Below are 12,578 nucleotides of genomic sequence, written 5' to 3'. Positions count from 1 at the left end.
CCAAAAAAAATAATTTTTAAAAAAAAAAAAAAAAAAAAAAAAACTCCAAACTGGAAACAACCAAAATGTTTACTAAGAGTGGAACAAATAAATAAATAGTGAATAATACACTAGAACACAATAATGCAAATGAAATTTTACAGTATAGTTACTCCCTATGCCTCAAAACTCAATAGGCCATCTTTATTTTAATTTAGAAGATAATTTCCTTCTCACTTTTGTTTTAAAATCAGCTTGGTATATATGGGAACATATATATAATTCCTATTGTCTACTACACTGGACTTATAACAAAGACACAAAGGTTAGAAGGTCTAATTCCGCTTCATATCACAAGTCAGGAACACAAGAGCCTTGATTAGCAATTCAGAGCTCTGTAACTATTAATGATTATTAATGATGCAATTCTCCTACTAAGGAAGGGTTCAAGACCAAATGCTCTATGTTCTGGGAGAACGCGGTGGTGTGTCACTCACCTTCCCCTTTAGAAGGTCCGACACGTCAGAGTGGTTACACAGCTTCTGCTGCAGGGGCTGCCTGTGCTTTACCCACTGGTCACCCGGGGAGCCTTCGGGGAACAGCTGCTGGCTATGGCGGAACTTGGTTCGACTGAGTTAAAAATAAAATCAGATGGGAAAAGGTTCATAGTTCTTTCAATACCTTGATCACTTAACTTACAGGCTACCTACTTCACTCTTTCGTTTATCTTTTACTCTGAATTTACTTTAGTCCACATGCATTTGCCAGAGAGCAAGGAGGCTGGGGAGAGTGAGAAAGTACCCCAGCAACCCTTCTCCTTCTCTCGGGATTTTGGACACTCATGTACACGTGCCCAGCATGTTTGCTTTTGGTTTTTTAAAGAATTATTCTATTTAACTTTATTTATTTATTTACTTATTTTAATTTGATCAGAGAGGGACAGAGTGAGAGAGAGAGAGAGCAAGAGAGAGAAAATAAGCCACCAGTCTGGGACTTGAACTGTAGGTGGCCATGTGGGAGCCCAGCGCCCTTAACCACCATGCCTCCTGCCAGCCTCACCCGGCATGTTTTTCAAGCTGCCAGGTCTGGGACTCACACCATGTAGTCAGCTAGTGGGACCCAGCCATTTTAACCACCACACCACTTGGTAGCCCCACAGTTTACTTTATTATTGTCTATCTCCCCTCACTGGAATCTCAGCTCCATGAAGGCAGGGATCCTTGTCTATTCCGTCTATCTCCTTTATCCCTAGCATCTACATCTAGAAAAATACCAAGAAGTCAATAAATACTTAGTAAATAAAACAGTAATCTACTTTTTAATTACTTAGTTTTATTTATTATTATTCAGTTTGTGATAGGGCATATGCGCTTACCAGAGACACACACACAGAGGGAGGAAGGGAGGGAGGGAAGGAAGGAAGGAAAGTGAGAAAGCAAGCCACTAGGTCCGGGACTCGAACTGCAGTTGACCATGTGAGAATCCAGTGCCTTAACCACCACACCACCTGCTGGCCCCAATAATCTATTATTTTCAATCCCACTTTCCCAAACTATCCAAACTATCTCCTACTATAATCATACACTTAAAAATAAACAGCAAGCCCAAGTCTTCACAGTAATCTCATACCAGCACCTCTTATCTCCCCTATGCAAAAAACTTGCCACAGTATATCCCCACCAACTGTCTCCAGAAATCCAGCTATCTCTAAAGCAGAATATCAGAAGAGAATTAACAGTGTTACACACAAGCACTCATGGTTTTCTTTTCTCGGTGTTCTACTGACCTAAAAACTTGGTATTCTCTTGAGTGTACTAGTTTAAAACATACCTGAAGCTCTTGTCCAACTCCAGTGAACCATTTTCATCTCACCAAAACACCCTCCTAAAAAGTCATCAGTTACCCGTAAGACCAGGAACACAGTAGAGCCTACAAAAGAAATCCTACACATCTGCAAACTTTAGAAGCTAATGCAACTATATTAAAAACTATTGGGGCCAACAGGTGGCCTGGTAGTTAAGGCACTGGACTCCCACACGGCTGACCACAGTTTGAGTCCCAGACCTGGCTGCTTGCAAATAAAACAGTAATCTACTTTTTAATTACTTAGTTTTATTTATTATTATTCAGTTTGTGATAGGGCATATGCGCTTACCAGAGACACACACACAGAGGGAGGAAGGGAGGGAGGGAAGGAAGGAAGGAAAGTGAGAAAGCAAGCCACTAGGTCCGGGACTCGAACTGCAGTTGACCATGTGAGAATCCAGTGCCTTAACCACCACACCACCTGCTGGCCCCAATAATCTATTATTTTCAATCCCACTTTCCCAAACTATCCAAACTATCTCCTACTATAATCATACACTTAAAAATAAACAGCAAGCCCAAGTCTTCACAGTAATCTCATACCAGCACCTCTTATCTCCCCTATGCAAAAAACTTGCCACAGTATATCCCCACCAACTGTCTCCAGAAATCCAGCTATCTCTAAAGCAGAATATCAGAAGAGAATTAACAGTGTTACACACAAGCACTCATGGTTTTCTTTTCTCGGTGTTCTACTGACCTAAAAACTTGGTATTCTCTTGAGTGTACTAGTTTAAAACATACCTGAAGCTCTTGTCCAACTCCAGTGAACCATTTTCATCTCACCAAAACACCCTCCTAAAAAGTCATCAGTTACCCGTAAGACCAGGAACACAGTAGAGCCTACAAAAGAAATCCTACACATCTGCAAACTTTAGAAGCTAATGCAACTATATTAAAAACTATTGGGGCCAACAGGTGGCCTGGTAGTTAAGGCACTGGACTCCCACACGGCTGACCACAGTTTGAGTCCCAGACCTGGCTGCTTGCTTTCTTACTTTCCCTCTCTCTCTGGTGAGTATAGTACCGTATAGCAAATTAAAAATAATAAAAAAATTAAATAATTATTTTTTAAAAAACTGTTAGTCAGAATTCCATGAATGTACTACTTTACCTCAACTTTTCCACAGTGGGTTTAGCCGGTGTGTTTCCAGCTGAAGAAAATCCATTGTCACTGTCTGAGGAGTCTCCAAATCTCCGAGAAAGCCAGTCCCTTAATGGTCTATGGAAACATTAAGAACTCACTTTCACAATATGGCTGTAACAGAAGCTCACTACAAGAATTGTGGGCATTAGTTTTTGTATTTCAAGAAATATGAATATACCTGATAAAGGGAATAGCCATAAAAAATTTATTAGGTGCCAAACCGAGTTTGGATTTTGGGGTCATATCATTTCTATGACAGGGCAATTTCTCAATGGAGAACCACTCAATGTTCTGAAACACAAAAGGTAATGATTAGTTAATTATCATCAAGGACTTTTTATTTATTTGTTTTTTATAATTTATAAGCACATGCACTCACCAAAGAGATTCAGAGGAAGAGTGGGTTAAAGTGAGAAAGCACCCCCAGGGAGTGCTCTAGGATCTGGGGCAAGCACACACTCGTGCCCAGTGTGTCTGTTAAGTCGCCAGGTCCAGGATTTGAGCTGTGTAGTAGGCTACGTGGAAGCCACAGGGCTGACCACAACACCACAGGCTGGCCCAATCAAGGAGTTTCTAAAAGGAGACTACTATTACATACCCGAATTTCTCTTCTGGTTTTTGGGTTAAATTTTGTGTCTTTTGGAATTCCTGGAATGATGTACAAACGAGCAAGCTGGTCATTGATTCGAAGTTCAATGTAATCATCCTTACAAATGTAGTCTTTGATGTCGAAGCCAGTTTCTTCAAAGACCTAAAAATAACAAATGTGGGTAAAGTTTTCTATTTCAGCTGCCAGACCTCCAATCCATTATTTGCATTATCTCAAAGATAAAAATTCAGAAATACAGGTAATTAAAGATGTGAAAACACAAGCAGAAAGTCACATTTCAGGGTCTAGTTCTGCCTCTAAAGAACTATCAGAATAAGGGGAGGGGAACTCTACTGAACTACGAAAAAACCTCTCTCTGTATATGTAAGCCTAAGTTTCTTCATGTATGTTAAGCCCGAGGCCTGGGCAGCTTGGTTGTGGGGGTTGGATCCCACACTACAATCGGCTGATACAACCCGGATCTAGTCTATCATCAGAACTGCACTGCACTCAGATCTAACCTGGATGTAGCACATGCGCCCTACTCTGTACATGGCGCCCCACTCTGCGCACGGTGCCCCACTCTGCGCATGGTGCCCCACTCTGCACACGCACTCCACACACGGCACCCTGCTCCGCACATGGTGCCCCCCTCCGCACACGGCGCCCCGCTATGCACACGCGCCCCGCTATGCACACTGCACTCTACTCTGCACACGGCGCCCTACTCTGCACACGCGCCCTACTCTGCACACGTGCCCTACTCTGCACACGTGCCCTACTCTGCACATGGTGCTCTACTCTGCACATGCGCCCTACTCTGCACACGTGCCCTACTCTGCATACGTGCCCTACTCTGCACACGTGCCCTACTCTGCACATGGTGCTCTACTCTGCACATGCGCCCTACCTACCCTGCACACGGGGCTCTATCCTGCACACAGAGCTACTCTGCACACACAGCTCTACCCTGCACACGCACTCTACCCTGCACACAGAGCTCTACTCTGCACACACGCTCTACTCTGCACACGCGCTCTACTCTGCACACGCGCTCTACGCTGCACACGCCGCTCTACTCTGCACACGCCGCTCTACTCTGCACACGCCACTCTACTCTGCACACAGCCCTCTACTCTGCACACGCTCTACTCTGCACACGCGATCTACTCTGCACACATCACCAGACCTTATGTGGCACACGAGTCTGCTCTACCCCTAAACCTTTACCATATATGGACTGTTTCTACCTCTAAGACACTCCCCCTCCCTATACCCTTATTAAAAAACGCCAAACCCCACCCCAGTACACAACTTCTCTGGCCCCCTCTCTCTTTCTCTGTAGGACCAGCGAACCTTGCCCAGGAGTGCTCCAATAAAGGCTCTACATTTCTATTTTCTTGTGTGGTCGACCCATTCCTTACAATATGTATATATATTTTTTTTATTTGCCAGAGGGTAAGTGCACTCTTTCAGAGAAAGAGAAGAGAGAGGGGCAGAGAAAGAAACCATCCCCCAGAGAAGCATAATCACACCACTATTTCTTCTCTATTTCTTCACCATGTCAGGCTTTTGGGCACATACACACCCATGCCTGATTGTTTTTCAAGCTACAAGGGCCAGGATTCAAACCATGCAGTCACCCATGTGGGAACCAGCTGCCTTAACCACCAGGCCACAGAGCTGACACTGCACAATATTAAATGAAGGTCAGTGTTAGGACACATTAGTGGTTCTCGATCTATGGGAATTATATCACTAGAGACCACGTATGGTTTTGGTTTGGATCCTCAAATCTCTAATGCATAGCAAAGTCATCAAAGTTAAATAAGCCTCACACATACACTACTCATTCTCAAAGATGCAAAAACTGAGCTGATTATATTCACCAAATGAACAGGTTCCAAAGCACAGCTACAACCATGCTCTGTGCATGCGTACACTGGGGGAGGGTCATAAATGCAGAGAAGTGAAAACCAGGGAGCTGCTCATGGCTCTTAAACTGCTCACTCCTGGGAGTGCCTCAGGGCTGGAGGGCAGAGAAGAGGAGGGAATGAAAGAATAGCAATCTCAGCTAGCTCTCACCTTCCCTCCAACCAGAGAAGCCTTGCTTAATCTGATCAATACACTGGATCTGTTTAAAACTGAAATACCTCACTGACTTCTTCCAGCCTTACAATTCTCTTACTAATAACACCTTCTTTATTCTTCTCACAAAATTGTACCCCGCTTCACCTCCAGAATCTAAAAGGCTTTGCATTTTGGTGGCTCTCTGGTGACAGGGTTCCTCCCCTCCATCTAGCTAAGCACAAAGCCAGGCCCACGCTCACAATGCACAGTGAGGAGGAGCCCGAGCCTCCTTCTTGGTCTCCCCCTTCTCTGGTCAGCGTGTCATGTGCAAGCCCCACTTTTCTCAGTCAGGGAGCCTGGGCACACTCTGCTTGGGCACGTGTGTTCAGCCACTTCCAGTTTAAGGTCCTCTGTGACAACTAAGTAATTTTATCACCATTTCTGTATGCTCTTAAGCATGAGAGAGCTTCTGGTTCCAAATTTTAAGAACTAGGTGAATATGTTAACTTGAAAATTGTTCCATGAGACACAGAAAAAAAGAGACGTTATTTGTATCCACTACTCCCAGAAGTGACAGAGGTGCATGTGTAATATTTAAAACAAGAAAGTTCTTGTGTCCTGTTTCTCTACATCCACAACTGGTGGTGTAGGCGTGCACAGAAACTGTCCACTGTAGAGGTGACCACTCATATTCCAACGCCTCAATACCACACATCTTCCCCATAACAAAATTCTGAGGGCTCCCTGACCGAGGTCTCGGCTTCTCATTTCTCCATCTTAGCATTTACACGCCTGAGTGTTAGAGACCATTAGGCACGTGAATTTACCCAGTAAGTCACACGTGCTATCGGAGCAGAAGTCCAGATGCTCTGGTTCGCCTTTTCTTTGATGCTAAGGCCCAATCTACTGCCCGAAACAGAGCTTAACAACATTTCTGATCAGGGCCAACAGGTGGCCAGGTGGTTCAGGAGCTGGACTCCCGCAAGGCCAACTGTGGTTTGAGTCCAGGACCTGGCAGCTTGAAAATCATGCCAGGAGCGTGTGCATGTATGCCTAAAATCACGAGAAGAGAATGGAGAAGGGACTGCAGCATGGCCATCTTCCCTAGGGGGTGATTTATCACTTTCTCTCTCACTGTCTCTCAGTCTCTCTCCAGCAGAGTGCACTGACTCTATGACAAAAACCTTAAGAGAAAAAAAGTTTTTGATCAATAAATCAATTGAAAGGTTATATCTGTAACAACGAAGACAAATTTGTAACTATTAAGACTGGTTACAGGGCCAGCAGATAACGTAGTATTTAAGGCACTGGACTCCCAAATGGCCAGCTGCGGTTGGAGCCCCAGACCCACTGGCCTAAAGCTCATGCCAGGCACATGTGCAAGCATGCCCAAAATCCCAAGAAGAGAACAGAGGAGGACTGCAGCATAGTCATTCTCCCTGAGGGGTGCTCTCTTGCTTCCTGTCTCTCTCTGTCTCTGATGACCACACATGCACTACAGCAAATCTCTCTCAAAACAAAGACTGTTTCAGGGACCCAGCAGTTAGCGTAATGGCTATGTCGCTGGACTCCCACGTAGTAGACCGCGGTTCGTGTCCCGGACCCGGTGGCTTAAAACTCACGCCAGGCACGTGTGCATGCGTGCCCAAGATCCCAAGAGGAAAATGGAGGAGAAAGGGATTGCGGCGTGACCATCCCCCCTTGGGGGTGATTTCTCGCTTTCTGTCTCTATGTCTCTCTCTGTCTGTCTGGCGAGCGCACGCGCCCTACAGTGAAAATCTCTCAAAAAAAAAAAAAAAAAAAACAAAAAACCAAAGACTGTTTCACATATCAATGATGTGTGAAAACACAAATTAAAATCACAACGATATATCACTGCATTTCCACAAGAATACTAAAATGTTTCAGCTGAGCATCTGACATGTGGGACAAAAAGAGGCCACAACCGGACCCTCAGGCGTTGCTGCAGGGACTGGGAACAGTACAACCACTGGGAAACTACTGCAACCACACCCTCTTACTCATCAAGCCCACTCTCAGAGAAACAAAGACATAGCTCCTCAAGGACGGGAACAAGGGTATTCCCAGCAAAATCTGGCTATAATCCAGGGGCATAGAAGAACAGACAAGAACTGTGTTACCTTTGTAAACTAGAATCCCACACAGAACAATGAGAAGATCCAACCACTGAAATACAGTAACTCAGGTGAGCCTCCTGAACTGAGCCAAGAAGCCAAAGGCAGGAGAGTAGCTGCCCCAGGGCTATCTGTACATGAGCAAGGCTCTCTCTACACAAGGCTATCTGTACATGAGCAAGGCTGTCTGTACATGAGCAAGGCTGTCTGTACATGAGCAAGGCTGTCTGTACCCAAGGTTATCTGTACATGAGCAAGGCTATCTGTACATGAGCAAGGCTCTCTCTACACAAGGCTATCTGTACATGAGCAAGGCTATCTGTACACAAGGCTATCTGTACCCAAGGCTATCTGTACATGTGCAAGGCTATCTGTACATGTGCAAGGCTATCTGTACACAAGGATACCTGTACCCAAGGCAACCTGTGCCCAAGGCTACCTGTGCCCAAGGCTGGCTATCTGTACCCAAGGATATCTGTGCCCAAGGCTACCTGTGCGCAAGGCTACCTGTGCACAAGGCTATCTGTACCCAAGGCTATCTGTGCGCAAGGGTACCTGTGCGCAAGGCTACCTGTGCGCAAGGATACCTGTGCCCAAGGATTCCTGTGCCCAAGGATACCTGTGCCCAAGGATACCTGTGCGCAAGGCTACCTGTGCCCAAGGCTATCTGTGCCCAAGGCTACCTGTGCCCAAGGCTATGTCGACGGAAAAAGTAACCAACTGTAAAATTAATAATTAATAATTAATGTGGTTTATTTCCAAGCCAACTGTGAGTGACCTAGGCCCGGAGAAGAGGCATACTTGCCTTTTCTCGGGGTGGTCATGTACAGAGGTTCCTTTTATTTGTTTGAGATTAACAGACAACATTTAGTGAAAAGATTTTCCATTGGTCTGGCCCAAAGAGGCGGAACATGTAGAAGGGGGGCGGGTGGGCTGGTAGGTTATAGGTGGATTCCATAATTCTTAGGTTGGTGATTGGAAGGGAAGATCTGTGTCTTAGTTAAAGAAAGGCTTAATCTACATCTCAAGGAAAAGGGAAGTTGTGTCTTGGGAAGAGGTAAGCACAAGAATATACTGTAATCGGTGGAAATATACATCTCAAAGATACTATGCCAGGGACAAGAGGTAGGAAGAATCCTGTTAATAGAAAATAAATGGTCTGTTAATGTTTGTGGCATGACCTCCCCAGTCCCTTTTGAAAAGATTTTGGAAAAATAGGAAAAGTAGTCAGACTTCTGTCCACAGCTACCTGTGCACAAGGCAAACTATCTGTGTGCAAGGCTATCCGTAGACTCTCTGTACCCAAGGCCACCCGTACCTAGGCTATCTGTACAACCTTAGCTTAACAAGCAGAACCAGTCCAAGGTGGCAGAAGTCAAGAGGCTCCTTTCAGGAAGCGTGGGGAAAGTGATTTGGAAGGGACAGGAAGCGTTGTTCTGAGGTGCTAGATGTGTTCTAGGACATGATCTTGGTAGCTGTTTCACAGGGAGGTACACGAAAGGGAATAAACTGGGAAGATTAGCATACTCTACGTATTTTAGCTTCAACAAAAAAAGTTTTTACACAAAAGTTACTTCAAAAAATTCAAGTGTATTTTGGTATAAAATAAATTTAAGTCCCTGCAGTTTTTCATAGAACACATTTTCCATTAACTTTCTGAAGGCCCTTTGTATATCGTTCATAAACCTGTTTTTATAGTCATTACTCTAACTCACGCATCAGAAATACGTACGCACAGCGAGTCATGAAATCTGTATGACTAGAAGCTGCGCTAAAAGACTGTGACCCAAACTCCCTGTGGGCGGGGCCTGCCAGCTTTGTATCACAGGTGCTAACTGCACACACGCTTACTCAAGGGGGCATGGAGGAAGGACTGACGAACTGTTTCAGGTTGAAGACGACCAGAAGGACACAGCAATCGAATGCGCACGCAGTGAAGAAGCCTGGGTGCCTCTTGAGTAGACCAAGAGGTGGTAGATTAAAGAACCACAATGGGAATTAGTGAATGTGAACGTAGACTGCCTAACAGATAACACCCAACTTGGTGTGGTGGTTGAAGAGTTGGACTCCCACATGGCTGACCATGGTTCGAGTCCTGGATCTGGTGGCTTGCTTTCTCACTCTCCCCATCTCTCGCTCTGTCTCTCTCAGGTCAAACTAAAAAATAAATGAATTAAATAAGTTTTTTTTTTTTTTTTGGGGGGGGTGGAGGGTTTTGTTTTTTTGTTTTTTGCTATAGGGCATGTGCGCTCACCAGACAGAGAGAGACAGAAAGCGAGAAATGAACCCCCCGGGGGGGTGACCACGCTACAGTCTCTTCTCCTCCATTCTCCTCTTCAGATCTTGGGCACGCACGCACACGCGCCCGGCATGAGTTTAAGCCACCGGGCCCGGGACTCGAACCTCAGTCGACTATGTGGGAGTCCAGCGACATAGTCATTACACTAACTGCTGGTACCTTAAATAAGTTTTTAAAAAGAAGACACATGCAGATGCTTTAGCAGTCAGGTCGCAGAACTCCCACGTGGCTGACCGTAGTTCAAGTCCCAGACGTGGTGGCTACAGACACACACCGGACACTTGTGTCTGCATGCGCAGGACCCTGGGAGGAGAACGGGGAAGGGACTGCAGTGTGGCTGGTCCCCCGGGGCAGCCTCTCACTCTCCCTCTCGCTGACTTTCTCTCCCTGGCGACTTGGGAAGAGGTAAGCACAAGAATATACTGTAATCGGTGGAAATATACATCTCAAAGATACTATGCCAGGGACAAGAGGTAGGAAGAATCCTGTTAATAGAAAATAAATGGTCTGTTAATGTTTGTGGCATGACCTCCCCAGTCCCTTTTGAAAAGATTTTGGAAAAATAGGAAAAGTAGTCAGACTTCTGTCCACAGCTACCTGTGCACAAGGCAAACTATCTGTGTGCAAGGCTATCCGTAGACTCTCTGTACCCAAGGCCACCCGTACCTAGGCTATCTGTACAACCTTAGCTTAACAAGCAGAACCAGTCCAAGGTGGCAGAAGTCAAGAGGCTCCTTTCAGGAAGCGTGGGGAAAGTGATTTGGAAGGGACAGGAAGCGTTGTTCTGAGGTGCTAGATGTGTTCTAGGACATGATCTTGGTAGCTGTTTCACAGGGAGGTACACGAAAGGGAATAAACTGGGAAGATTAGCATACTCTACGTATTTTAGCTTCAACAAAAAAAGTTTTTACACAAAAGTTACTTCAAAAAATTCAAGTGTATTTTGGTATAAAATAAATTTAAGTCCCTGCAGTTTTTCATAGAACACATTTTCCATTAACTTTCTGAAGGCCCTTTGTATATCGTTCATAAACCTGTTTTTATAGTCATTACTCTAACTCACGCATCAGAAATACGTACGCACAGCGAGTCATGAAATCTGTATGACTAGAAGCTGCGCTAAAAGACTGTGACCCAAACTCCCTGTGGGCGGGGCCTGCCAGCTTTGTATCACAGGTGCTAACTGCACACACGCTTACTCAAGGGGGCATGGAGGAAGGACTGACGAACTGTTTCAGGTTGAAGACGACCAGAAGGACACAGCAATCGAATGCGCACGCAGTGAAGAAGCCTGGGTGCCTCTTGAGTAGACCAAGAGGTGGTAGATTAAAGAACCACAATGGGAATTAGTGAATGTGAACGTAGACTGCCTAACAGATAACACCCAACTTGGTGTGGTGGTTGAAGAGTTGGACTCCCACATGGCTGACCATGGTTCGAGTCCTGGATCTGGTGGCTTGCTTTCTCACTCTCCCCATCTCTCGCTCTGTCTCTCTCAGGTCAAACTAAAAAATAAATGAATTAAATAAGTTTTTTTTTTTTTTTTGGGGGGGGGGGCTGGGTTTGTTTTTTTGTTTTTTGCTATAGGGCATGTGCGCTCACCAGACAGAGAGAGACAGAAAGCGAGAAATGACCCCCCAGGGGGGGCCGCCGGGTCTGGGACGCGAACCACGGTCGACTACATGGGAGTCCAATGACATAGCCATTACACTAACTGCTGGTTCCCTGTCTACATTGTTTTCATGAAAGAATTTAACTTTTTTCTTTTTGAGTGGTTTTTGCTATAGGGCATGTGCACTCACCAGAAAGACAGATACAGTGAGACAGAAAGCGAGAAATGACCCCCCAGGGGGGATGACCACGCTACAGTCCCTTCTCCTCCATTCTCCTCTTCAGATCTTGGGCACGCACGCACACGCGCCCGGCATGAGTTTAAGCCACCAGGCCCGGGACTCGAACCTCAGTCGACTATGTGGGAGTCCAGCGACATAGTCATTACACTAACTGCTGGTACCTTAAATAAGTTTTTAAAAAGAAGACACATGCAGACGCTTTAGCAGTCTAAAAAAAAAAAAAACGGCACATGCAGAAGTACTTAGTGACACAGGGGAATTATTTCTCACTTTTCCTCCCTTTTCTCTGTTTCTCTCTGGTCAAATTTAAAAATAATAATATTAATGAAGTTAATAATTTTTTTAAAGAAAAAAAGGGGAGGAGGCCTAGGTTTCTGCCTCAGGTCTCGCAAAGCCAGGGATGATGGCTGACAGGCGAGGAGAGGACCGTGCTGTGAAGACCCTGTTGAGGGTCTCTCCCTCTCTCCTTCTCACATGGAAGAATAAATAAGCAAACTTAAAGGAAAAAAACAGGTGGGGAAAGGCGTCTAACTCAGACGCAGGCAGGCATTAGTGGGCTGGGAGCCTATCTACTGGACACGCTCAAGAGTCATGTGAAAGACCTGAGAAGCCTGCAGTGGGTAAGGAGGGAGGACGCTCT

At 45.4% G+C, this 12,578-nt stretch overlaps 1 protein-coding gene across 3 annotated transcripts in view; it reads right to left on the bottom strand.

Annotated features, from left to right (window-relative positions):
* Nucleotides 1–12,578, bottom strand: part of DCP2 (decapping mRNA 2) — a 65,101-nt gene that overhangs the window by 20,958 nt on the left and 31,565 nt on the right. For all 3 annotated transcript variants that reach the window (XM_006146890.2, XM_027771201.1, XM_014587206.2), the window contains exons 5-8: nucleotides 3,591–3,743; nucleotides 3,171–3,283; nucleotides 2,960–3,067; nucleotides 477–609 (exon numbers count right to left, since the gene is read on the bottom strand). In XM_006146890.2, the coding sequence (XP_006146952.1) occupies nucleotides 477–609; nucleotides 2,960–3,067; nucleotides 3,171–3,283; nucleotides 3,591–3,743 (507 nt within the window). The remainder of the gene's footprint in view (nucleotides 1–476; nucleotides 610–2,959; nucleotides 3,068–3,170; nucleotides 3,284–3,590; nucleotides 3,744–12,578) is intronic.

The sequence above is a fragment of the Tupaia chinensis genome, unplaced genomic scaffold (genome assembly GCF_000334495.1).
Source record: "Tupaia chinensis unplaced genomic scaffold, TupChi_1.0 Scaffold000195_1, whole genome shotgun sequence".
Classification (NCBI taxonomy): Eukaryota; Metazoa; Chordata; class Mammalia; order Scandentia; family Tupaiidae; genus Tupaia; species Tupaia belangeri.
This window is presented reverse-complemented; position numbering and strand designations above follow the sequence as displayed.